Source organism: Theileria equi (assembly GCF_000342415.1).
Source record: "Theileria equi strain WA chromosome 4 map unlocalized gcontig_1105316255033, whole genome shotgun sequence".
NCBI classification, from domain to species: domain Eukaryota; phylum Apicomplexa; class Aconoidasida; order Piroplasmida; family Theileriidae; genus Theileria; species Theileria equi.
Window position 1 is genome coordinate 87,048 of NW_004668228.1, and position 26,568 is coordinate 113,615.

General features: G+C 37.6%; 13 protein-coding genes across 13 annotated transcripts; 8 read left to right on the plus strand and 5 right to left on the minus strand.

The window, feature by feature from the left end:
• Positions 1-17: 17 nt before the first annotated feature.
• Positions 18-655, minus strand: BEWA_012230 (uncharacterized protein; the record flags this gene model as incomplete). Its single annotated transcript, XM_004832059.1, has 3 exons — positions 18-221; positions 254-548; positions 582-655. 3 exons carry the CDS (start codon positions 653-655, stop codon positions 18-20), a joined length of 573 nt encoding a protein of 190 aa, XP_004832116.1.
• Positions 656-763: 108 nt separating this feature from the next.
• Positions 764-1,201, plus strand: BEWA_012240 (hypothetical protein; the record flags this gene model as incomplete). Its single annotated transcript, XM_004832060.1, has 1 exon — positions 764-1,201. The coding sequence occupies one exon, from the start codon at positions 764-766 to the stop codon at positions 1,199-1,201; it is 438 nt and encodes a 145-aa protein (XP_004832117.1).
• A 5-nt stretch (positions 1,202-1,206) lies between these two features.
• BEWA_012250 (signal peptide containing protein) lies at positions 1,207-2,049 on the minus strand (the record flags this gene model as incomplete). The annotated part of the gene is made up of 4 exons (XM_004832061.1): positions 1,207-1,361; positions 1,446-1,550; positions 1,585-1,846; positions 1,882-2,049. 4 exons carry the CDS (start codon positions 2,047-2,049, stop codon positions 1,207-1,209), a joined length of 690 nt encoding a protein of 229 aa, XP_004832118.1.
• An 83-nt stretch (positions 2,050-2,132) lies between these two features.
• BEWA_012260 (60S ribosomal protein L34a, putative) lies at positions 2,133-2,776 on the plus strand. Its single transcript, XM_004832062.1, has 2 exons — positions 2,133-2,504; positions 2,583-2,776. Exons 1-2 carry the CDS (start codon positions 2,242-2,244, stop codon positions 2,752-2,754), a joined length of 435 nt encoding a protein of 144 aa, XP_004832119.1. The 5' UTR covers positions 2,133-2,241; the 3' UTR covers positions 2,755-2,776.
• Positions 2,777-2,983: 207 nt separating this feature from the next.
• BEWA_012270 (aspartyl-tRNA synthetase, putative) lies at positions 2,984-4,761 on the plus strand (the record flags this gene model as incomplete). The annotated part of the gene is made up of 7 exons (XM_004832063.1): positions 2,984-3,047; positions 3,085-3,276; positions 3,311-3,416; positions 3,451-3,530; positions 3,563-3,729; positions 3,765-4,665; positions 4,700-4,761. The coding sequence occupies 7 exons, from the start codon at positions 2,984-2,986 to the stop codon at positions 4,759-4,761; spliced, it is 1,572 nt and encodes a 523-aa protein (XP_004832120.1).
• On the minus strand, positions 4,762-7,449 carry BEWA_012280 (cell division cycle protein 48, putative; the record flags this gene model as incomplete). Its single annotated transcript, XM_004832064.1, has 1 exon — positions 4,762-7,449. The coding sequence occupies one exon, from the start codon at positions 7,447-7,449 to the stop codon at positions 4,762-4,764; it is 2,688 nt and encodes an 895-aa protein (XP_004832121.1).
• Positions 7,450-7,881: 432 nt separating this feature from the next.
• Positions 7,882-10,173, plus strand: BEWA_012290 (hypothetical protein; the record flags this gene model as incomplete). Its single annotated transcript, XM_004832065.1, has 1 exon — positions 7,882-10,173. One exon carries the CDS (start codon positions 7,882-7,884, stop codon positions 10,171-10,173), a length of 2,292 nt encoding a protein of 763 aa, XP_004832122.1.
• A 189-nt stretch (positions 10,174-10,362) lies between these two features.
• BEWA_012300 (DNA mismatch repair protein, putative) lies at positions 10,363-12,850 on the plus strand (the record flags this gene model as incomplete). The annotated part of the gene is made up of 7 exons (XM_004832066.1): positions 10,363-10,489; positions 10,524-10,610; positions 10,649-10,722; positions 10,757-10,891; positions 10,924-11,484; positions 11,527-12,644; positions 12,679-12,850. The coding sequence occupies 7 exons, from the start codon at positions 10,363-10,365 to the stop codon at positions 12,848-12,850; spliced, it is 2,274 nt and encodes a 757-aa protein (XP_004832123.1).
• A 135-nt stretch (positions 12,851-12,985) lies between these two features.
• On the plus strand, positions 12,986-17,512 carry BEWA_012310 (conserved hypothetical protein; the record flags this gene model as incomplete). Its single annotated transcript, XM_004832067.1, has 1 exon — positions 12,986-17,512. The coding sequence occupies one exon, from the start codon at positions 12,986-12,988 to the stop codon at positions 17,510-17,512; it is 4,527 nt and encodes a 1,508-aa protein (XP_004832124.1).
• Positions 17,513-17,535: 23 nt separating this feature from the next.
• Positions 17,536-21,633, minus strand: BEWA_012320 (Ubiquitin carboxyl-terminal hydrolase family member protein; the record flags this gene model as incomplete). Its single annotated transcript, XM_004832068.1, has 1 exon — positions 17,536-21,633. The coding sequence occupies one exon, from the start codon at positions 21,631-21,633 to the stop codon at positions 17,536-17,538; it is 4,098 nt and encodes a 1,365-aa protein (XP_004832125.1).
• Positions 21,634-21,871: 238 nt separating this feature from the next.
• On the plus strand, positions 21,872-22,554 carry BEWA_012330 (conserved hypothetical protein; the record flags this gene model as incomplete). The annotated part of the gene is made up of 3 exons (XM_004832069.1): positions 21,872-22,079; positions 22,126-22,195; positions 22,254-22,554. Exons 1-3 carry the CDS (start codon positions 21,956-21,958, stop codon positions 22,552-22,554), a joined length of 495 nt encoding a protein of 164 aa, XP_004832126.1. The 5' UTR covers positions 21,872-21,955.
• BEWA_012340 (conserved hypothetical protein) lies at positions 22,549-23,691 on the minus strand (the record flags this gene model as incomplete). The annotated part of the gene is made up of 1 exon (XM_004832070.1): positions 22,549-23,691. One exon carries the CDS (start codon positions 23,689-23,691, stop codon positions 22,549-22,551), a length of 1,143 nt encoding a protein of 380 aa, XP_004832127.1.
• Positions 23,692-23,853: 162 nt separating this feature from the next.
• BEWA_012350 (conserved hypothetical protein) lies at positions 23,854-26,556 on the plus strand (the record flags this gene model as incomplete). The annotated part of the gene is made up of 1 exon (XM_004832071.1): positions 23,854-26,556. The coding sequence occupies one exon, from the start codon at positions 23,854-23,856 to the stop codon at positions 26,554-26,556; it is 2,703 nt and encodes a 900-aa protein (XP_004832128.1).
• Positions 26,557-26,568: the final 12 nt, after the last annotated feature.

Consider the following 26,568-nt stretch of genomic DNA (forward strand, 5'->3'; position numbering starts at 1 on the left):
CGTTGTTTTAAAAGATCCTAGTGTGTGATAGTGACCCAATTCATTTTCTGGGATAGGAAATAGTATCCTGCAATAACACTGGTGATTCCAATGTTATCATAATATTTCAATCCACCTTCTATTAGGGCTAGTATAATAGATAGTAATATTCTGTGTGACTGAATCCTTACATAGTATAGTGTAATGTATGCTGATATGGCGGCAGCAGCGGTTCCGGCAACCTACAAATGTGTAGAGACAAAGAATGACAAACCGTTTTTGTGTGACACCAGCGTGGACTTTTGACTGTTTTTCCGATGATTCCAGCGACAGGATCGACAATGAACATTGGAAGGAGTATCCTTATTGGCTGCTTGGCCAAGACAAATGCGAGTATGACTAGATTGTACGATATGATTCCTATATCATTCTTCTGACCGAATTTGAAAGGCTTTAATACTGAAACAATTATAGCCGCAACTGCAATGAATATCACTGCGTATTTTGTTGAGCCGTGAGGATAGTTGATTGATGCCAGTACGAGCCCGCATCCGATATGAACCAATTTCCTATGTTTTTGTGATATATGAAAATATACGCACCGTGAGAAGAATGGCTTAAAGATGTTGGAAGATGCGATTACCAGGATGAGAATCACTGGTAGCAGAGGTAGCATTTTGGCATAAATCCGGTCGTTTGCAGAGTGTCACTACAGCATCTGTGGCTAGATGACTGTTCAGTGTAAGTTCCCTTTGTAAAAATGTAAATCTTTGAAAATGATAAAATGGACAAATGGATATCACAGAGTCACGCTATAATTCAGTACGGATTAGCAATTGAAGATTTGAATTCGAATATCGCAAAGGTCATCGATCTTAGGCCACAAAGCAGCCAACAAGGGAAGAGAGACTCAAATGTAAAGATTTCAAAGGACCCAAAAGTACCACTGACGTTGCGGTTGCTTCCAAACCCTAGGGGCTATCGCCACCCAATGCACTTGTACAAGATAAGAGAACTGGAAGAGCTAGCAAATGTAGTAAAATCTAGAAAAATCGCACAAGAGCAACCAAAGAGCAAAAAGGTGGTAAAGAAGCAAAAGAAGAAGATAACGAGTGCAACACCAGTAAATGTGTGCGACGTCGTTGGACACAAGTTCGAGATTTTTGAAAACTTCCAGGAATGTAGCATCTGTGGAACTAGAGTAGAGGTCATGAAGATTTGAATGGCCTAAATTTTAATGTCTTCTGGCCCTACTGGCAGAGATGATATAAAGCTATTCCAATTGACCATTTCCATGAGCGGTGACATATAGTTTATATAGGCCAGAACATGTTCCACTGTGAGGAACTCCTCCTCACAACTCAGAGCCTTGAAAGTTGCACCTGTAAAACAATGTTTATCCTTTGCAGATGTTCTGGCGGAGTATAGTTTAGGGGTATCAGGACAAATAAACACGTAAAACAAACTTATAGATTCAGGATCGATGCGTTGAGCGTCTATGTGGTCTCCAACCGCCTTGTAATTCCGTGTGCATAGCCCTGCCGAAATTTCGGAAAAGAGTGTAGGATTAACTGCGTAGTAATGTCACCAACTAGAAGTACTTACCCATGATAGGTTTACACTTTATCTTAAACAATGATCTACTTTTGAGGGGAATAAGAAATGGGAGTTGCTTGTTGGTCATGTACTCCTTAGGCCATTTAAATCGGATTCTTGTGAGTCTTTTTTTGAAATCTGCTACATTAATCTTTTCTTTATCGTTTTTGAACAACAATTTCCAGGTCAACTGGCTATTTTTGCCAAGTATAGACGTAGATGTTGCCATAACATTGCCGATTAGGGATGGTTCACTCAGCCTCCCAAAGATCTGCTGGTTTGTAAGACTATGACTAAGAATCTCACCTTTATTAGGTCCAGAGTCTGGAACGCTGTGCGATGTGTGTTATGAAGTCCATTTGCTCTTAGGATGTGCCTGTTTTCCAATGTGTCGACAATACGCGGACTTGCGAACAATATGATACAGAGGTAGACCAATTTGAGCGAAATTGGCCTGGCAGATGTGTGATTCATTTAATTATGACCCTAAGGGGACGGCGTTCGGACTTACCCCATAGCACATTGAAGGCGTTTGAGGGTTAGACGCGTACGATTCCAGTTGATGTTTTAAAGTTTCAATCACAAGGTAAAAGAATTTTAATTACCCGTCAATTTTGTACTCTCCCTACATAAGTTATAGTACAGTTGTCTATTTATTTTTTTAAAATGGTTCAAAGAGTACACTATCGCCGCCACTGCAAATACAATACAGCATCAAATGTTGTAAAAAAAGTTAAGACCCCTGGCGCAAAGCTTGTATTGCAAAACGTCCAGAAGAGGGCCAAGGGTCCAAGATGCGGCGACTGCAAGAGGCCGTTGGCTGGTATATCGGTTGTAAGGCCTCACCTCTACAAGAATCTCAAGAGGAGAGATCGTAAGGTATCACGCGCCTACGGTGGAGCACGCTGCCACAGCTGCGTTAAGGATAGGTTTGTTTATATTCCGTCTGCCCTTGTCACCGCGTCAAAAGCGCGACAATGTATGGCTAATGTTACATTATTTTACAGAATTATCCGTGCCTTTTTGAAGGAGGAGCAAAAGTGCGTCAAAAAGGTCGTTTTGGAGCGTGAGCAGAAGGTAAAGTCCGTTGAGAAGGCCTCCGCCAAGAAGCCCGCGAAGGCTGAACCAGAGAAGCCAAAGGCCAAGACAGAGAAGAAAAAGACCGCACCAAAGGCTTAGGTTCCTAATTTGTTGCCTATTTACGTGGTCCCCATTATGTTATCCCTGCCTTGATGCTGTGCCTTTGGCATTAACATTTATGATTTGGAGGTGCAGTTTTTTCATGTTTTTTTTGTTTCAATCTGCTAGACTCCATATATCGTCAGTTTGCATATCTGGCCGTCACAGCCTGCACAAGGTAGGCTTTGTCGCACCCGTACAGAGTAGAGGTCCATTTCGTTGTGTTACAATGGGAGATTCAGTAAAGGGTGACGTTGCTACGAATTTGAAGCAGATGAGAATCTCCGCACGAGGTAAGCTTTTTCTTCCGGAGGCCATGTGTATCTTCAGAACAACAAAACATCCAAAATCAGTTGCTTTTGCAGAAAACAATCACGGATTACTCCTCAGACAACTTTGGGTATCTGCCAAATTTTGATTTCGTGCTGCCAGTTAGGACGTGGGTGGAAATTAAAGACTTGAATTCTCATGTTGACTCCAACGTTTGGATTCGTGGCAGAGTGCATGAAGTGAGAGGAAAGGGTGAGACTTACGAGAGTGAAATAATTTTGTTTAGGTGCGCTATGTTTCCTTATTTTGAGGCAACAGAATGAGCTTTTGCAGTGTGTAGTTGATAGCAAGAGTGAGGGCAACTCCAAGGATATGGTTAAGTGGGCGGCATCGTATGTTTGCACGTCAAATTTACAGAATTTATAGGCTACCCGGAGAGTCTATTGTTGATGTGTTTGGCAAGGTTGTGGTTCCGAACGCTCCCATTTTGTCAACTACTGCATCATGTATGTTTTTTATGCGATTTATACCATTATAGGTGAATTGCTGGTTTCCAAGGTTGTTTGCATTAGCAAGGCGATATCTACATTACCATTCCTCATTAGAGATGCCAACAATACCGATAATGAGGAGGCTCTGCAAAACCCAAGTGTGATTAGGGTTAACCAGGATACGAGACTTGACAATCGGGCTCTCGACCTTCGCGTATGTTCTTTATACATATACACGCTATTATTCAGTCCTTTATGAATTCGGTGATATTCAAGATTCAGTCTCAAGTTTGTCAATTGTTTAAAAGCTTTCTAACGTCGCATGGGTTTATTGAAATCCATACCCCAAAATTGCTTGGAGGATCAAGTGAAGGTGGAGCTAGTGTGTTCAAGCTCAAGTATTTCGATAGTGATGCATGTTTGGCTCAATCTCCTCAATTGTACAAACAAATGGCAATATGTGGTGATTTGAATCGCGTATTTGAAATTGGCCCAGTGTTCCGTGCTGAAAATAGCAATACACATCGACACTTGTGTGAATATGTTGGAATGGATTTGGAGATGGCCTTCAAGGACACATACATGGAGGTTGTAGATCTCGTTGATTCTCTGCTAAAGAACATTTTTGGAGGTTTACAGGAAACATGCAAAAAGGAACTTGAATTTTTCCAAAAGAACAATCCATCCATTAAGCCCTTTACATGGTTGGAATCAACTCCAAAATTCACCTTTAGGGAGGCTGTGGATATTTTGAGAACTAGCGATGTGGCCTCTGAGATTCCACAGGATATTTCTGATTACGATTTTTCTACGGAGCACGAAAAGTTGCTGGGTAAACTTGTGAAGGAAAAGTTCAATACAGATTACTATATTGTTTACGAATATCCACTAAATGCCAGGCCATTTTACACGATGCCTTTTGAAAGGGATGGACTCAAGCTCTCAAACAGCTATGACTTTTTCATGCGCGGAGAGGAAATTCTTTCTGGAGCCCAAAGAATTCACGATTCTAATGCGTTGGAGCAGCGTGCAAGGGATTGTGGAATTGATGTAAAAACCATTCAATCGTATGTCGACGTATTCAAGTATGGTGCTCCTCCACATGCTGGTGTTGGTATTGGCTTGGAACGTGTGGTTATGTTGTTTTTGGGTACGTTTATTATATTTGTATATATGACATATAGGACTTGGTAATATAAGAAAGACTTCAATGTTCCCTAGGGATCCGAAGCGTTTGACCCCTTGACTACATTTTACTAGCGATTTTATCTTTAAATGATTCATATAGTTTTACGTCTGCTTGGTTTACAGATTTCCTGGAGTTTTTGAGTGCTACTTGAAAATGTGAATTTGTGATATATGGTACTGGATCTTGTTCATCTTTTCCTAATGGTCGTCCTCTTTTAATTTCGGCTTCTATACTTTCTCTGATTGCTTCTCTTGCTGCTCTATGGCAAACTTCTGCAATGTCAGCACCTGAGTACCCTTCCATTGTTTCTGCCATTTTCTTGATATTGACATCTGGGGATAGCGGTGAGTTTTTGAGTGTAGCTTTGAATATACTTTCTCTACTTTTTAAATCTGGTAGTGGGATGTACACAAGTTTTCCTAACCTTCCGGGTCTCATGATGGCTGGGTCGATGATATCAGGTCTATTTGTGGCCGCTATTATGAATATTGGTTTTTGAACATTAATACCATCGATTTCAGTAAGAATTTGATTTATTACTCGATCTGCAGCTTCGGATCCTGTGCCAGTTCCACCACTACCCCTTGTCTTTGCTATGGAGTCGATCTCATCAAAAAAGAGAATACAAGGTGCAGATGCTCTCGCCTTGTCAAACAACTCACGTACATTGGCTTCAGATTCTCCAAACCACATGGTTAGCAACTCAGGGCCCTTAATAGAAATGAAATTCGCATTACACTCGTGCGCTATTGCCTTGGCCAAGAGAGTTTTACCACAGCCAGGAGGTCCATAGAAGAGGACACCTTTGCTAGAACTTTGGCCAAACTTTCTAAATTTATCTGGATGTTCGACGGGATATTGAATTGTTTCAATAAGCTCTTTCTTGACTTGTTCCAACCCGCCAATATCATCCCACGTCGTTTCTGGTATCTCAACTCTACGTTCTCTAAGTGTCGATGGATTGCAAAGACCCAAGGCTTCACTAAAATGTTTGTTTTTAATAACAAGATTGTCAAGAATGTCTTGTGGAATTGAATCTCCAAATTGTAACAAATCAACCGAAGCTACATGCTCACGAATACAGCACATTGCAGCTTCAAAGCAGAGTTGTGCAATGTCAGCTCCTACATATCCATGGCACTCACTAGCGATCTTGCTCAAGGAAACATCTGATGCTAAACGCATTCCCTTAGTTTTGACTTTTAGGATCTCCAGTCTTTCATTTTCGTCACAAGATGCCATTTCGATTTCTCGGTCGAATCTTCCGAATCTTCTCAGGGCAGAATCTATAGAGTTTATACGGTTTGTTGCAGCCAGAACAACAACGTTGTTATTTGGTGTTATACCATCCATAAGTGTTAATAGCTGACTAACAATTCTGCGTTCAAGTTCTCCTCCACTTTTTTCTCTTTTTGGAGCTATTGAATCTATTTCATCGATAAAAATTATTGCTGGACCATTGTTTGAAGCCTTTTCGAATGCACGACGGAGTTTAGCTTCAGATTCACCAACATGTTTAGACATAATTTCCGGCCCATTTATAATGTGACATGTGGCGCCAGTTTCTGCTGCGATTGCTCGCGCTATTAATGTTTTACCACTTCCTGGAGGACCGTGAAGGATTACTCCTTTTGGTGGTGCTATTCCAACGGTTTTAAACAGTTCTGGGTGTAACAGCGGAAGTTCTATTAGCTCCCTTATCTTATTCAGCTGACGTCCCATTCCACCAATATCATCATAACCAACTTCTCCGTAAGAGTCGTCATCATGCTCTCTGGTAAGTAACGTTCCGTTAGTATCTATTATGCTGTCCCCAGAGATCAAACCAAGGTCAACATTGGTGATACCTTTGTATCCATTTTTTAGAGATTTTACATCAACAATTTTAAATTCTAGTTTAAATGACTTTTCTGTATCTGAATCCAGGGTTAGAGAATTTTTACCTTCAGGCCTCACAAGTAGAGATAAGTGGTCACCCAGCTTTATAGGTCGCTTTTTCCTGTTTGCTATTTCCTTGGTAAAGTAATCTAGTAATAGCTTATTAAGTGCTCCTTTAATGTTTTCATCTGGTATATGCTTTGACAAGGGTTTTGTAGTGTCGCCAAACGGTAATATTCTTACAATTTTTGCATCTGGAAGTTTATCCAGAGGGTCGATTGCCACCACATCTCCTAATCTAAGCCTCAAGTTTCTACGAACATCAGCATGTATAAACACATGATTATCTTCAATGGTAGCATCTATTTTGACAACACCTAGAGTAAAACGCCGCCTCCTACCTTTTATTCTTACATAGTTACCATCCACAATACCGAGTTTATTGGCTTGATTCTTACCTATTCTTACAATTACAGAGTTACTTCCCCCGTATGTATCCTTTAAAATGAACAAATTTGGAGTGACCCCTTCTAGAATCTTCTGGATGGTATCTACTTTTTGTGGCGGACTCCTTACTGTAGATGCTGTACAAGTCGAACTGGGTGCGCTTTCTGTTTTGAACACTCCCCCAGCTTTGTCTGACGTCCAGTTCCAGCTTTTATAGTCATCAGTTTGTTTATCCTTCTTGCGATCTTCGGAGTTTTCCCAATCAAATGGAATCAGAGCTGAGTGAAGATGGTTCCTTCTAAATGTATTTGGGCTGCGATGTTTAAAAATTCCATGAAATAGTTCAGGCCTACGACCTGGATTTATGCTTGAGGTTATTACCGATGCTTGGAAGAGGATAATAAATGAATAAGTAAACATTATTGAAACTAAAGTCACATTTTCAAGTATAAAACCTGGAATTTCCTTTACATTATAAATGGTTTCGCTAATACAACCCTGTTGATTCCATAATATAAATGGAAGACACCTCTTTCAACTAATTGTGGATAAACGAAGTCATAATTACAACTCAGTGAGCTAATACTAAGAATTTAAAAGAATTAAAACAAAATAAATCTAAAAGGTCACGTTCATGAAAAACTATTGCGAACTAAAGAGTCTGTAAAGTGCCTGCCATATAGAACACACGACAAGATCATCACACCATTCCTCAGACCCGTACCTTTAACATTTTGCATTATATCTGATGTTATCATCAGGATTTCATTTATAATGGGTTACACAACCATTTAGATTGCCGGACTGGCCGTCAATGTACACTTTGTAGGATTGACTCGTATACAATCGCAAATGAGGGCGGAGCACAAATCGTTTGGAGAACATACTTCGTGTTCATCAGATTATAATGGTAGTTTGGCATACAATGGTTGTATTATCACAACCGGATCACTCTCATACAACCTTAGGATGCAAAATCATGCCATAGCATGGGCAAACTCCTGTAAAAGTGACCCAAAGAAGGAAAAGGAAGAACCAAATGCAGCCTTGCACCGCTTATTCCAAAATGAATCGGTTGGTTCAGGCGGAAAAAGGGCTAGTGATACCTTACTATGGAACAATATTTACGTATTGAGCACCAAGTCCAAGGGATTTTACGGAAAACTTGATCAAGATGAGAGATCTACACTTGTATTTCTCGATGTGTTTGATATAGGAAGATTTATAAGGCGGTATTTCCTGTTGGACGCTTTGATGAGACTATCTACATCGCTAGGGACGAGCAGTACAGGAGCATGGATAGGCTTCAGAAATTGGATCTTGTTGCTCATAATCAACACTTTGACCGGAATATTGTATCTATTTTCCTTGGGCATCAAGTCTGCCTTTATTTTCATAAGGTATTTCATCGCTATCATGTCAATTCCCAGGTTAAAATGCATTATTGTAATGTCTCCACCATGTTTTCCGACGGTTTTTGTCTGTATTTTTGCTCGGTTATTTATAAAGGATCTACGAATAATTGTAGATGTGCACAATTATGCGTTTTGCATGCTCATACCACCTTGCTACTTGAACGTACCAGAAACCTCTAATAAGACATTGATAAATTATTTTTACAAGAGCTTTTATGGGCTGAGGTCATGCATCTTCAGACTGTTCATAAACATTCTTTCTGCCATTGAAAGGGAATGCTATTCCAGATGTAATATAATTTTAACGGTTTCTAATTCCATGAAGGACGACTTAAAGGCTAGGTGGGGACTTAGATCCTGTGTTTACAGAGATAGACCTTCCCCTGAAAACAAGCTTATGGATGACCTGGAAAAACATATTGTTTTTTACAAGTATTTTAATGGAACCAGCGAGATAACACCACTTATAGCATCCTTCAATCCGAACATCAGAGAATCTATTCCATCGTTTGGATCGATCGACAGCATTTCCAGAGTATACAAGATTAGAGACTACATTAAAAAGGCCACCTCAAAAAAGGATCATCCTCCGCTACTTCAAAACATTTCTATCGCATCGCACAAATTCATATTTGAATCGGATACCAATGATATTAATCGGGAAACTGTTGATTCCAGCATACTTGACGGAATATACGAGAAGGGATTTCTAAGGGGAAGAGGTGTATGGACTGTTGCAGATTTTACTCGGGAGGAAGATACGGTTACGACAGTATCGCTTTTCGTAAACAAGCATAATAGAATCTTTGAGGTTTTGAGTGAAAGATTGGATTTACTTGATAGTTCAAAGTTCAAGGATGTTGTTTACGTGGAGGAAACTATATTTGGAAGACTTGTGATTATATCCAAACAAAATTCTGCCGGTATAGACTTCTCTAAGCGTAATATAAAGCTCAAGATTTTTGGAAACACAGATGGTATATTTTTGATTTATAAACGCAAGAAAGAGCGTCCAGTATTTGCAATAACATCCACATCATTTTCGTCAGACGAAGATTTGGGCATGTTAATTAGTGCCGTTAAGAAATATGATGAAATATACGCCAATTCGTATAGGGAATATATTTTGGATGGGGGATTGCTGCATCCTCAACTTATACTTATTATTACTGGTGATGGATTCAAAAAATCTTTGTTCAAGGATCTAGTTTCTAGGGTTAGACTTCGAAATACAATTGTGCGTTTTGCGTTCATAAAGAGCAACGACTATTTCAACTTTGTGGGCTCAGCAGATTTTGGTATTAGTATGCATACTTCCTTCTCAGGCCTAGATCTTCCTATAAAAATTATTACAATGCAGGGATGTGGTTTGCCTGTGATATCTTACAAGTACGGTGCTGTCTCTGAATTGGTACATAATAGGTTTAATGGAATGCTCTTTTCTTCTTCGCATGAATTATCACAAATTTTGATTGACTCCCTTTTAGGATTTCCATATAACTATGATAAGGGTTCGCCAGAAGAATCTGCGGCTCATAACGCATTTTCTCGTTTAAAGAACAAGTTGAATGGGAGGTCTGTTGTACACTCCATTGAGCCTGGAGCCTCGAGTGTGAGTTGCTTCAGGGTATTTTCATTGAGCGATATGATTATAAACGCTAGAAAGCTCGTTACGTGTGATTTTTTGCACGAGTGGAAGACAAAAATCAAGCCACTTGTTTATTTGTAAAAGGGCTGAGCCTGCTACATCTGCACTCACTGGACAGATATTTCAACCTTCATACCTTACGTTAATATATGCTTCTGTTATATGTTGACCTCAAGTTCATGTTTGGACGTGTGCTTGATCCTCAATGAGGATAGTCTCCTCCATTAATTCCACAATATACTTTACAAATGTACATTATTCACAGTTAAAATGCCTCTTTTATCGCTTCCAAGTGAGAGGACGACAGTTTCTAGATCGTTGCAGGTTATAAACAATGTCAACTGTGTGATTAGGGAATTGGTCGAAAATTCCATCGATGCAAAGGCAACAAGCATAGGTTAGTAGCTACTATTGATAAATTAATTATTTAGAGATTCGACTTACCAATAGCGGTCATGATTTGATCCAAGTTTCTGACAACGGTACTGGTATTAGCGAGTCTAACTTCGAAATCCTAGGTATCGCTCAACTGTGTTCATGTTTATAGCCTTTTTAGCTAGAAAAAATACGACTTCCAAGATTAGAAGGTTTGAGGACCTTTATTCATCGCTAAATACCTTTGGGTTTCGGGTTAGACTACACACTCTTGTTACACACTTTCCAGGGTGAAGCGCTTTACTCTCTCTGTAACGTTTGCGATGTTGAAGTTGAGACTAGAAGGGCAGATATAAACTATGGCTGGCACCTAAAATACGATGCCGATGCTAATTTGGTTGAAAAGACCAGAATCGCAGCAAATGTAAGAAGGACATGAATCATAACAACATGCAGGTGGGAACAACAGTGAGTTGCAGGGAACTGTTCAAACCGTTTCCTGTTAGAAGGAAGTTATTGCTAAAGTCTGGAAAGTCGCAACTTCCAAATGGAATCTTTTTATTACAACAATATGCTCTTGTGAATCCACACATTCGTTTTTACCTTTCAAACAAAACTACATCAAATCAGAACATTTCAAACCTATTTTCAACCTCCGGAAAGGCTGAAAATATGAAACAGGTTGCAGAGGAAATATTTGGAAAGACATTTGTTGCAAACTTGATTGAAGTAGATATTAGCACCAGAGACTGGAATCTTAGGGGAATGATAAGTTCTCCACATAATGGTAAACAGTATAAAGATGTTGAATTCTTTTTTATAAACAATCGTCCTGTGGATAATTCTAGAAAGCTCAGGTCTTGCATCGTCGGAGTCTACAAGCAATTTTCAAGCAGGCTTTATCCGTCTTTTATTTTAAACTTGTCGACGGATTCTGTTAATGTTGACATTAATCTTGCTCCTGACAAGAGATCAGTATTTATTTATTCGGAGGATATAATCATCAATAAGTTAAAGGTATGTTTCCAGACCCGCGTAAAGTTTTACTCATGAATATAGGCTATGCTCTTTGAACTTTTCATGCCAACTAGATCGCAGACTATACCGCAATTCAACGTTGATATTTTGGACCAATTTTTACACAAGGATGGCGTTGAGGAAGATAAGACCATAAAGGTAAAGATTTCCGATGAAGATGCACTACGCCTAAAAAAGGCCCCTAAACTGGAGGAGGAACCGGTGTCTACTAAGAATGACCAAGAATGTGATAATAAAGAACCAAGAATATCAGTTGAATCAAAACTATCTAGACCTGCACCTGAGAGTGATGCAAAACGGGATCTCTCGATTTTAAATCTCTCGGAGTATCGCCTAGAGAAATCACAACCAACAGAACCAATAAAGTTACCTACTGTAACAGTCCCACAGATAGAGGTTGTTAAAAAACCAAAGATATCTGCTCCAATAAAATCAAAAGAGCCACTTTCCCTTTTTGATTATCTTACAACGAGACCCGTACGTAAGCATTGCAGTAAAAAGCGAAATGTGGTCCATATCGATAAATCTCGCTTATATATGAAAAAGGTCTTCAAATCCCTCTTGGGTGATAATGATGAAAGCACTGCAAGCGATGCACAAACGGATTCTATCGATGACCATGATCTTATGGATCCTAGTGTTTTTAAGGAGATGAAGCTTTGTGGCCAATTCAATAACGGATTTATAATAACAATACTAAAGGATTCTAAAATTAGACAGGGTTTTGACTATTCAATATACATTATCGATCAGCATGCCGCTGATGAAAAGGCTAGGTTTGAAGATTATAATCAGAGGGTGAAGATTAAGAAGCAAAAACTTATCAGTCCTAGGTTTATTGAACTTTCTCCATACCTTTCACAGGTAGCTCAATCGCATTGTGACACTCTAAACTATAACGGTTTTGAAACAGTCACAAAGAGCGCTCCAAACAGATCTTCGCATGGAATTTATGTAAATTCATTTCCACAGTTGTTTGGGAGGATACTCAGTGAAGACGATTTAATATCATTTCTCAACGATTTATCAAACTCTGTGGCCACAATTCAAGACGAGAAACAAATATCAAAGCAGCTAATTTGGGGAAACAGCATAATACTTCCAAGACCTATAAAAATCTGGAGCATTTTGGCTACACGGTTTGTTTAATACACATTTGAAAAACGACTTCAGAGCATGTAAAGATGCCATAAAGTTGGGTGATGCTCTTTCTACGGACAAAATGCGTTCTATCATCAAGAAGCTCTCGACTCTTGTACACCCCTGGAACTGTCCGCATGGAAGACCCACCATGAAGTGTCTAATTTCGAGCTCTCAGCTAAATAGCATCTTTTCTAAAAAATGATCTAAGCAAAGTGTATGTGATCTCACTGTGTTTTGTGATTTAGATAAAAGTTGCCTGAGTGGTGGGTCCTGCCTTCGTTACGATAGCTGGAGTAGTATATATCTTTATGAATACATAAATTTACACATTCAAACTATGGATTGCCGTGTCTGTTTTCCACAGGATCCATGGCTCCATATTTTCAGGAAAAATCTCCACTTGAAATGTAGCACATTGGAGTATGCTCGCAAAGCGATCTTGTACAATCCTTGCAATGATACTAGCTGTTCTTATGATAAATATAAGATAGAAGATGGCCAAACACTAAACACACACCAGGAATGTGACGGTTTTGCTCTCCATGACGTGGCATACGTATTTAAGTTGGGAGATGAAGCGTTTATAAACGTTTCAGACTATAGAATCAACTTGTACAAGATTTATCTTGTACTTACAGAGGCTATTAGGCGAATAAAAACACTTGAACGCTCAGATACCGAGTATGATGCCTGTAGAGAGCGTCTCTCTCAGCTTCTTTTTCTCCTCAAAAGATTTAGCCATTATGCCACAATATCTACGAAACTATCGAGTGGGTCGTTGTCTAACTTGCATAGTAATGTCAACACCGTCTCAATGTGTAAATCTCAAAGGCCAGAAAGGCACAAAGATATTACATCCAAATTCGAGATTGACCAGAATGAATTGGATATTGTGATTGGAGCAAGTACAATGGATGTAGATGATAACTCAGTAGAGAATAAGAACTGCACATTGCCTATAATAAGTTGGTCATTTTTTAGGCGAGCAAAATGTGAAGATATATTTGCATTATTGTGTTATACACTGGCTACTGGTAGCTTTGATGCATTTGAGGTAATACTCAACAATTCAAGTCCTTGTATCCGTAAACATGTAAAGGATCATTGGAAAGTACTACTGAGTTACATACCCATTTCTTCTGACTGCAAGAGTTGTTTTCCAGTCTTTGGTTCAACATTTTCACTTCATAAAGAACCAACTGATGAGGATATAACTAACGCAACGGATTGGTTCATATGGAAAACATTTTTGATTTTAAACTACACGAAATCATCATTTTTACTGATAAGATTTGTGAAGAACACTTTTAAAATATTTGAAAAGGTTCCACAGAATAGGCTGCAGCTTGTTGTGTTTTTGAAATTCATGATTAGGCAATACCTCATTTATAAATCTTCAGCAACGAGCAACGAACTGGCAGAAGGGGAAGATATTTCTTTTTTTGACTACATTGATATGGATGCTGCGGATAAGTTACAGCTTTTTTGTGAATTGAGCAACAAGACGATTTTAAGCAATGATTGTGAATGTGGAGATTTTGTAAAGGACAAACACAAAGTATATAAATTCTGTCTATTATGTAGAACAAAGAGTTTATCTAGCAAGTTAAAAGCATTTTTCACCCTAATAGAACCATCAGATGTGGAGTATAGGTTGTCCAATCAATTCCTTCCACTTGATAAAAATTTCGGCACTTACTATTCGTCCCTCATCAAATCTTTGAATAGCTCCCTAGAAGATTATATACTTAAACTAAGTGGAAATTTTAGGGGAGAACTAGATACAAATGGATTTGAAATGTTATACTCGTTGACTGATGCACTTTTACAAACTGAATTTCGTCCCAGAGTCTACAGTCTCTTGATAGGCATAATATATAGCAAAAATGCAGATTTTAACATTTTGGAACATTATTTCATCATTCGTTCCATTTTTTCACTTGTAGGAAGTTCTGCAAGGGGTACTATGTTTAAGGATAACTTTTCTATTGCAGACACACATTTAAATGTACTATTTTCGAAAAAGTTTAACATGAAATGTAATGTAACACCACATCATAGCTATGGGAAATTATGTTCAGTTATTGAGTCTGGAAGTGTCGATGATATCATACCATTAGCAGTTGATTGTCAGTTGGATTTTGTTGAATCACTTTTGAATTTATTACTCTTGGTAGAGGTTGATTTAGTTCCAAGTCATCTTTCAATTACTCCCATGGAACTTACAAATGCTTTGTGTGATACGGATTCTATCTTGCATTTGCTGCAAAAAGTTCTTGTGTATATTATGAATATGTCACTTCCTCTTCAGGATTTCAGGAATTGTATCCATGAATTATCTAACATGTCTCTACACATATCAAGTCATGACATTAATACGGTTTATTCATTATTATTTTACACAATGTGTCTGAGTTGTGATAATGTTTCCTATTTGGAGGTTCACTTGAATATCTGGTTGGATTTTTGCAAAACATCCCTAGAACAACTTGCTAATTTTGCAAATTCATCACTAAAATGCGTTTACGATACTATATACAAACTGGATGCTATGTCATCTTCTTATTGCCATCTTTTCCAGTTTGTTGCGAATTTTTGTAATTACACTCCAAAAATCTACCCCTGTAATGATTCGGTGGAAAAAACGTTGAAAATTTCCCAAATAATAACAGTATACCTTAGAATAATAGGAGCAGATTCCAATTGTAGCATTCTTTTAGATTACAGGAACGTTTTTTCTCTAATTGACAAAATTTCAGATATAACTGTACTTACAAAAGATAGAACGTTTATGTGCATGTTGGAAAAATTGTGCATGATTCAAAAAATATACGAGGCATTTGATGTGACCAATTCGGTTATGAATCTTCATTACGTGAGGCAGGCTGACCTATCATACAAGAGTTATGAAAGTCGCGACTTTATTATACATTCTATTTCATCTTTGGCTAATGTAATCTATGAAACAAGATTCAACTATGAAGAAAAGGAAAGATTGACAATAGTTGTACTTTCCTCAATATTGTCTAGTGTTGAACGTGATTTGAAGTTGCGTAGCGACGCTCTACAAACAGACATTCTGGAGAATATTGCTTCTATATTATGCCCTAGGGACATAAAAAGACACATTATTACGCTGGTTAATGCCATAGGTAACTTATCTTGTAGCAACTCTCCAGCAGTTGGAGAACTCTGTGCCTCACCTGTTTCTTCTTTGGCGGTAACCTTTTTTACCCTAATTGTATTAAAATCAGAAAATTTGTCATATATTGCAACATTCTTGCATAAATTTCAAAAGAATCAACTTAGAAAGCCATTATCATTTATACTTGGAAACATAAATGCGTGTTATTACTTGCCTGATCATGGGTATGAATTGCAAGAAGGGTGTAATATTATTAGCCTACTTAAGAATGAATTAAAACATAACATACAAGAAGATTTAACGGGTTCTGCTTTAACTCTTGAACAGGAAATTTTCAAGGCTCTGAACACCGTAAATATATCAAAAGTGGATGTGAAGAATTCTGAAAAGGTTAAGGTTTCGTTGGAGAAATTTGCAAATCGCATAAGTGGAAATGTCGCTTCTGGATTTATCAGTGCCGCTTTAGAAAAGGCCGATGGTTTATATAGCATGACAAAGGTGCCAAAATTTGAGAGTATAAAGGAGAGATTTTGGCGCTCTGCAAAGAAGGAAACGAAGAGCTGCTTCTTGCCTATTTTGAACTACTTTGACTCCACTCCACTTATATATGAGAATAGTGGTAGTGAAAATTTAAAGGTGCCTGATATTTTGAGCTGGATGTCCCTTGAAGACTTTGATTTGTTACAATTAATTAAATTGGATGCTGATTTAGCGTCTTTTACATTAATGGAACTATGCGCTTTCGAGTTAAATCCAAAATTTGTCACTCTTGTTCTATACTCCCTTAATACCCTTGACACTTTTCATAATCTAAGGTTCCTTCAATCTTTAATACTCCATGTAAAACACCTTGGATGGCCAATAGTTGAACCGCTAGGTTCAATTTGCAATTTTTTGACAGTTTTGAATACTATCCCATCCGAACCACGGATTGTTTTGGGCTCTTTCATACGCGATTCTACTTATAGGAAGGGTGTATTTTCAGAAAGGTTCGTTTCCAACAATTTGGACGTTGTAAAATATATTTATGGAGTATTGCATTCTCTTTATACGTGCTCATCACTAGAATCGCAAATTAACGATGACTTTACAACTTGTTTGAGTGAGGATTATATTTCAAACATTTTCTTTGATGGAAAAATCGATATCCCCAAAGAATTCAAGAGTGCCGAAATTTTTGACGAATATGTAAATGTATTACTTGCCTCTTATGAAACGTTATTTATAGAGCAAGATGAATCGGTTTATCATTCCTTTCATCGGTTAGAACCTATGTTTCTATTCCATTCGGATGCATTCTCAAATTGTTTGCTCCGGATATACGAACACTCTCAGAACATGGATAGTCGGTTCTGGTTATTGTGGCGTTACAGTGTTTACAAACTACTGCTTATTGACCCAAATATTGATGTCTTTGATATGCTGTATATTCCTCGTTCTCTATCTGTAATCCAGATGCTAGAATCAATTGCAAAAACACTTCCAAATTTTAAGATTTCGGTTATAGACGACAATATTAAGGAGTTTAAGCGTGCTCTAATGGATGAGGTGAATATTGAAAATTATTTTTATATCTCCAACGCTATGGAGAATGTTGACAGGTCATTTTCGGAGGCTGTTTATCGCAATATAGAGTTGAAACTGAGACCTCATTCCAACGATACATTTGATTCTACTCGCAACTTGTTTGAGTTCGACTTGAGCTTGGCTACATTATAAATGTACAAGATTTAAAATATGCATCATGAGATTTTCATGACACCATAGTTACGTGATTTTTCGTATGGCTTGGGATGCTCTGCGAGCAGTTTGATATCATTAGCTTCCCAGTCCAGTTTGTCATCGTTTGACTTCCACGTGCGTGTGTGCCCATCTACTAGTTGATAGAATGTCCATCTATCCCATTCCTTTTTCTGAATATCGATCTTTCCCTTGATTGCTGACTTTATTTCACCTAGTGTCCAATTTGGTGATACAAGAATTTGGAAGGGGTGTCCAAAGTACTCATGATCCGGGGTTTGATGAATAACAGTGAGCGGAAGGCAATCTCTCCTTTCTATTAGTTTATATTCTTCACTTGTCCAATCAGGGCTAAATCTAAGGGGCGCAGCAAATAGATTACGAACGCTTGCGTTTTTATATTGCGGAAGTTCAACCAGTTGTGTTTCTGGGTCAACAATATCGAACACACTATTTAAACAATCTATGAGGATGAATTTTTTACTAGTATACATTTGAAATGAGGAATTTATAATATTGCAAAGATCCCTAACATTTGAATTGGCTGATATTTTTCCCATGACCGATGCTACTATTTCAACTTTCTCGTTAAATATTTGACCAACAAAATTCAGAACATCGCCATCAACCTTTTTATTCCACTCTAAATATGGCTCTGGTAATACTGAAATACAGATTAAGTTTTCGCCATATTTATTCTCAGCTAATTCATCATTGGATGAATTTCCATCATAATCATAATCTGATCCAGATCTTGTGTCAACAATAGTGCCCAATTTTGAAAAAAGCTCAGATAATGGTTTTTGAACATATCCTAACGAGTGATCACGGTGGCAAAAATCATCAATAGAGAATGAATATGCACCTATTGATTCAGATAAATGAGGGGGGCTTCCGTAAACTAAAACATGGGAGGGATCAACGTCCATAGACCAACAAACGTAGCGCAAAACATGCTTGCATGGAGTACGCAAATCAACTTCAATATCCATGGTTTTGACCACGCAATCATTCATCCTATCTTCTGGAGTTGCTTCGCCCATCTTTTGCACTGGAGAAAAGTCTGTGACTGAAGCATTGGAACAGTTGACCCATGTTGCTAAAGATTCCAATGGGAAATATAACTTGAATTTCACCCTAACTTTATTTAATTTGCAATCTATGAAGCTAGGGAAATCATAAATTGGAAAATTAAAGATATTTTCCGAGACAATTTTTTCCCTAATTGAGCTGCTCTGCCATTTTTCCCTCATATCGCCAAATTCCGAGGCGTACACACACACATCACGGAAATTTAAATTGATAGAATCTAGATACTTTTGAGAAAAGAAGAATATAGGATTGATTTTTGAAGATGCTGTTAATGTTGGCTGAGTTGCCTCGAAATCTTCCTTCAACCCAAATTTATTTTCCTTTTCATTCATTTCCTTCATCATTTCCTCAGTTGGTCTAAAATTACAAATCAATATATCTCCATTAGACAATTGTTGGTCACCAAGAACCTTTTGTGGCGCCAATGTTTCATAATTGTTTGCAAGCTCTAAATACCAGCAAAGATGAAGTGATTCTTCTTGCATTATTCTCTCTATGCTAGAATCCTCATCATTAAGTTCTACACCTCGTTCAATGTGGTTTACACACCTTTTCAAATCACCAACCCTGTACGATGCAATCATTCCAGATTCCATGAGTTTTATCAACCTTTCAAGCACAGATTTGGAAATCTGTGATATTCGCCTTTCTGGAGACAAATAAACAAGATCTATACAAATAAGATTCTCGTCGGAGTGTTCACTGGAGAAAATATCAAAATATTTGATAACAAACAAGCTATGTGCCTCTGGCAACACGTTCGGGAGAGTACGTGGAACGAAGAGTATATAAAGCGTTGGGTCATAAACCTGAAAGAACTCTTTGCATATTAGTTCAGCTAGCTCTTGAAGTGTGTCTGTTGTGATTTTTGCTCTAGTTTTAATATCTGAAAGACAATAGAACCTATTAACTTGACGGTTCAATCCCATTATATGGAAGTTGCTCAACAAACGTTTGTCAGAAGACAAATTCTGATTCAAATTTTGTGCGATACTTAAAAGAGCATCGGTTGTTGGAGTATTTTTGTCAAAGGTCAATATTTTCCCAGCTGTCCATTCCATAAACGGTTGATCTAAGAACCTACAGTTTTCAAAATCCCCCCTTTCAAACACACGTATTTTTATGAATTTATTTAACCTCTCCTTTATACGCGCTCTTGTCTCAGAGACCTTTTCTTGGTACTTACAACGCTCAATCATCTGAAAGTTTTCCTTTATTGGGTCACAATCACCCAAAATCTCATCCACTGCACTTTTAAGGACATAGATTAAAATGTAGGCATTATAAGCCTTTGGACGTCTATACGATTTGTATGGATTGTTCTCAGAAGTAAAATAATTCTGACAATCAGGTTCTTCTCCACCAAAATTATCACCAATTACAGCATACTCGCTAACCTTGGAGACGATTTCATCATCAAACCTAAACCATTCCCCTTTATCTGATGCTGTAAAGGCATAATAGTGTCCACTGTTTATGGAACCATGGTGTACAGAGACGGCCTGCAAAACGTACTCCCCAGCGTTTGGACAAAATGTTGACAAATCAATTGTTTTATAAAACTCAAATCTACTATTCAATTTTACAGTATCCATACGTTGTAGGTCAAAAGTGAATCTTTTTAGCAAGAACAAACACACGGGTGGGAATTTTAAAAACCTAATTCCCTTGTTTGCTCGTTGTTTTCCATGTCCCTTTGCTTCGTACATATTATCACCAGAAAGAAGTTCGGGCTCTGTAAGCTTCTTTAATGAGTCATATATATTATCACATCCTTGAACATCAAGTTGTATGTCCTCAAATGTTTCTTTTCTAGATGATTTGAACTCAATATCAATGCATTCTATGTATGTTTCCATTTCACCCTCAAAAATGTTTTTCACAGATCCTTCAACAGGGGTTCCCTTCATTTGTTCCTCCATTTTGTCCAAGAGCAGTTTTAAAAGTTCGTGAGAATCTTGTTGTGTGAACATATCTGATGAATCCCATCCAAAAGATTTCATAAGTTCCTTACAGGGTGGTGAATCTTCTGCATACTTAAGATTGTAGAAAAGATTCTGCAAGGCTAAACCAACACACGGAACTTTCCTTTTTTCCTCTTCTTCCTCGAAGAGAAGGGTACAACAATCTTTTTCATCAAGGTCTTCGTCAATATCCATATTGGAATGTGCCGAGTCTTCATATTCATGACTGTAATTTGATTTACGTTTGTTGTTTTTTGAGTTAGCTGCATTATTATATGTGTTTGATTCCAATCTTTTGATTATTTCATACGACTTTGTACCGATCATTTCATCTGGGCGAAATGACAATTTATAAACTGCCTTTCTAAATTTGGTTATGCTATACAAGCTCTGAAGCAAAGCATTCATATAGCATGTAGCACCGTGATTTTGTAGGCCAACAAACCCAGTAGCCTCGCGACAATTGTAGGAGGAGTCACGAGACGACCGATCGACCTCCGCACCTACTGGGTATACACCCGCCCTGATGACTAAATCTCCAGCTTCATTGAGGAACCCGTTCTCTAAAACCTGCAAATGGGATAGTATACCTTGCCAACCTCTATCTGTTTCTGTTTTGGAGAAGTTAAAGGAATCCTTCTTAAAAATAGTCGATGAAAGTTCCTTATGGTTAACAACAAAAATGCAGAACCTTGTGCCGTAGCAAACCCAATTTTCGGGCCAATCACCCTTCCTTTTTGCCTCAACATATGCTGAAATCTTGAATTGGGAGAGAGACGTGCCACCTTCAGAGTGTGGACATACAGGAAAAAACATGATCCTGAACAAAAAGTTTGGCAGTTCCTTCCATTCTGAGTAAATGCTTATCGCGTGTAACTCTTTTATCTTATCTTGTCCTTCTCCTGACTCTATATACTGGGTTAGTGGTAGGATAAAGTTCTCCTTGAAATTATGGACAATCAAGTCTACTTCATTTTGTTGAACCGGCGGAATGTCATTACTTTGGTGGTCAGAAGACTGGGATGTCCCATTAAACCAGTGCATGGTTTTATTCTTGAAAATTCTAGTTGTATCTGACTATGGATGTTGTATGTGCACACAGTTTATCATAATAGCGCGATTTAAGGGTGGGTGTTGAAGCCCAAACATTAATAACAAATACAATTTAGAATCAAAGTATAATCAGCTGCAAACATTTGTAGTAATCAGTATTTTACCCAGGTACGTGAAATAAATACTACTTGGAAGGATGCCCCATCACTAGTCGACAATTTCAGCCTTTAGAGGCTAAACTCTCTACATTTGCTCTGAGAGAGCTTCTAGCCAATTTTATAGGAGCACTAAAATGATATTTTGAGTCTGTGAGATGCATCTTTCCTTTATCGGTTTGGTAATTGGTACAGTGCATCTCAACTTAAGCCACAGTAATTTCAGCCTATTTGCTAAGAAGAGGAAGTCACAAAGGGAAAACATAGTTGATAGTACACAAGGTTAGCGATTGAGAGTAGAATCTCCATGTTTAATACCAATGTGTAGGCCTGTCAAACTTTAGGTTTAAGTCTTATAGAACCATATCATTGGACTTGGAAGGCAGCCCAGAGATCACGTTAGTTCATAATCCATATACGTTAACTCTGGTAGACAAGTTAACATTGTGATCTTAGGTCTGATTCTGACGCTTTTGCTAGGTTCAACGAAGAGTGTAGACGCTCTGGCATAATACAAACTTTTTTAAAGAAACCTACCAGACATTATCCTGCACACCATTACAAAAGAAAGATCAAACAGAGAAAAGGATTCCAACAGACTGAAGCCAGAGCTGAATTGTATATTGAAAAGCATGCCTATATAAAACCGCATAATAATATTAAGTATGCTTCAATTCGGCACATACCGAGGATAATAGAAGCTATTAAACAGTTTAAAGCTTGGAAAGCGAATGCACCCAGGAATAAGGGCTTATAGTATCTTTATAATGTTACAGATAAATAACCCATCGCTGGTTGAACCCACCGGATTAAATCTTACAGCAACTGGAGAAGATGCATTTTTACACAGTTCCATTTCTTCTTTACTAAATTTGTAGAAATATTCATATGGGTAACTTGGTTTTGACGGGGATATTGATGGTATTATTGGCCATGATCCAATCCTTTTTGTAGGTGAACAACAGTCGCACTGATTAATTGGAATGGGAAAAAATTTAACATTGTCGAATTCTTGAATTACACTTGAAACTAGGAGTTCGTTTTGCTGGACATCTAGCGAACACGTACTGTATACGATAATTCCTCCGGGTTTAATCAGTGATATGGCATGCCTTAATAACCTTTTTTGGTTAAGCACGATTTTATCAGCATTTTCTCGCGTCCATCTTTCTTCCAGAGGTGAAACTCCCCAATATTTCAAGGTTCTAGCGACTGACCTAAGCGATCCCTCGTGTGTACATTCAACATCCAGAATTATTCTATCAAATTTACCAATCATTGATTCACCGTCCAGTTCTCTGAATTCTTGTGATTCTGTGCAGTTGAGTTTAATTGTTATTTTGGATTCATCGAATCTTTCCTTTTTGAGAAGCGATTTACATACGTCTAACCTGCGTTTTACCATGTCTAAGCCTACAACATTCCACTTGCGATTGCGATCAGAAAACTTTTCCAGACTACTTATCATTGCAAGGAGCTTTCCTCCCGGAGCACAGCACATGTCCAATATCCATACATCCAACTCTTGCTCGGGAATCCTTCCCAGTTTCAGTGCGTCGACTACTGCGGCGCTGGAAGAGTCAATTCCAATCGCCGACTTTGGTATACTACCACTTGAAACGTAAATGTCAACATCCCTAAGCCAATTTATGATAGAGTTCTCATCTTTATCCTCTCCACTTCGAACTCTATAATATCGTTGTTTACTTTTATTTATTACATTTGATAATGTTTCCTCATAACTAGCAACATCTATGCCAAGGTGTTCAATCCAAGATTTTAACTTGCTAGATAACATCTCTTTTCCATTTTCAATGTCAGCTTGATCACCATTTCGTTCCCTCTTTTCACCCTTGACCTTTTCAAGGGTTGAGGTTTGCGTTTTTGTGACCATAACTAATACACATCTATAAAAAATCACCGGATCCCTTGGTTTGGACTACATTTGTAGAAGATTTGGACTGACAGTTGGTATATCTAAAGTCATGTGGTGATCACTTCTTCTCAGTGTTTGTTTTGTAAAGGATGAACCTCTATCTCCATATTTCTAAATATAATGGATGAAGACGCTATTACTCCCTCTCAAGGGGTTGATAAGTCAGTATCTGATATTTTATCGACGTATTATAGCATAAATGAAAAACACGATTTAGGAAATGGAAAATCCGATACTACCGTTTCTAACGATATTTTTGCGAACACAGAGATTGATTTTAGTTCCTCTAACTTTGATGTGGAGCTACACCTGGATGATATTCTCAAAGTTTCCGGCATTTCCGACACCTTGGCTCTACTCAGAAAGCTTGAGAGAGAAATCAGACAACTTACCGCTGGGAAACAAATATTGATATATGACAACTATGAGTGCCTCTTTTCAGCTCTTGATACATTACACTTTATCAACACTGAGCTGTCTACAGTTCAGAGGCACTTATCAAATCTTAGGTCTTCGGAGATAAAGGCCGCCTCAAAAGACATAACGTCTCGCCATGGAATAAGGGATAAACTCATTGCCATGTCCCATTTTTCTGGGATCATAAATATATTTTCTTCATTGGCGTCAATCAATAAATTTTTTGTGACTTCTCTATCACAAATTCTGGGTCCTGGATTAGAAGATGGGACACATAACCCATCTCCAAAAGAAATATTGTCTGTATGCTCAAAGTTGTATGGTATATTTTGTGGGATTAAGGGTGAAAAATGTTCCGAACTTTTGATTACCTTTTACTATGATACTTTAAAACGCCTAGTAAGTATAAATACTAGAAAAATAATTGAGGATATAAATGCGAATTACACTATAAGTTCGCTGTGCGAATTATGTTGTATATTTGATGATTTAAAACTGGACAAATGGCAGATTCTCCATTTTTACTACAAAACACTATCTTCCAAAATACATCGTTCTGTTAACAATCTAAATTCACGTCATGAGGCTGGAGATATATCTAACAATGATCTTTTTTCTGAACTTTATTTCATTTTAAACGATATTTATTCGGCAATCTCCTCTTCTGATGCCTCAGGGTTGGAACATAGACTGAAGGATTGTACAAAAAATGGAGGTTTGTGTCTATTTTGTTCTAGCGAATTTGATATAAAGTTTTTAGAATCAGAAAATGATTCAATATATTCATACTATTTTTTGGAATCAAATACTAATTGTGAATGTTTAACTGATGGGATTAAGGTCCAATTTATACTTTATCATCCACAAAAGGTCTTTTTCCTCCTTCTACCATTGATTTTGGGAAATAGTTTACTCAATACGGATGATATTATATCTGGACTGACATTTCTGATAGAGAAAATAGGTCATGTGGAAACTAAAAATGAGATCGCTTCATTGTATGTTGATGTTTGTCACAAGTGGATCTTATTTGCATCCTTTTTGTATCTTCAGAAGCTGTTTTTCACACTTTACAGTGGGATAATTGATAAAATATTTGAATTTATAACTGTACCATCAACAAAATATATAGACACACTTGTTCATGAAGATCTGCAAAAACTATTAGTGGAAGACATCTCCCATCTCTTTGAATTTGTCAAAGATTTACAACTTTCTCTTGGTATACATATAGTGACAGAGTTTTACTCCTTCCTTGTGGTATATATATTAAATATTAAGAAGATATTTACAATTTTTCTCGAGGAATTGTTATCCGTAAAACCAGAAGAAAAACACACACACTCACTCACTTCTTTACTCACAATGCGTGAATATGCGGCTGATTGCAAACCTTCATTTATTCGTGAAATATGTTTTGGTCAAAAGAGTAACAATATGGAAGATTCACTCGATTCACAGTTGTATATTGACCATTATATTCGCAAGGAAATCGCGGAAAAAGTAGAAGCTATCGCAGATGGTAGAAAGGCTCTTTTGATTCGTTTGATTTTATGTATTGGAAGTATTGAAAAGTTATTTGAGGGCATCCCGAATTTATTACGAGCACACTTCCCTGGAGCAATACATACATACAATACACTTGAATTAACCCTGGAATGTAAAATGGATATTAGTACATCTGAAACAATCATAAATTATAAGAGATTTGTACTCTATAAAACGAAAAGCACCGACAACAATACTCCATTAACGCATTTACTCCCAGATGATAACATACCATTTGTACACATGATTTATATCGCATTAAAAGAGACAGAAATGTTCCCATTGAAATATTTTACAACAGATGATGATGCGAGAGAGATAAAACCGTTTATTCTTGAAAATGTAAATACTTCTCACTTGGCAAATAAAATAATATCGGAGGTAATGTCTCAATATTTGAACAGAGCATATAGCATTATAAAGTATTCGCTAGATAAATTAGAAAATGGGCATGAAGTTACTGGTACGTCTGTTAAGGATTTCACAGTTTTGCTCTCGGAGATGTTGGAAGATCTCAACTCTATAACTCATACATCCAGTGTTGAGCTGGCATCAGTTAATGTTGAGTTTGACAATCTCCTCAATTTCTGCAATACGAATAAAGACGTTTTGAATCTCATGGGTGCTTACACCTTTAACCTATCCAAAGATATGTCTCTCAAACTTTTTACTCTACACATTGCTCAGTGCTTCAATCAATACAGATCTCTCTACATTGTTGAGAATGACCTATTTCATAAGCTTATGAATGGAATGAAACAACAGCTTCTTATAGTTTTTAAAAAGACCCTCGATGTCATTATAATGCAATCCTTGTGGGACAAGATTCTAGATTCTAATGCACACAATAGCACATAATTTATTATTTTA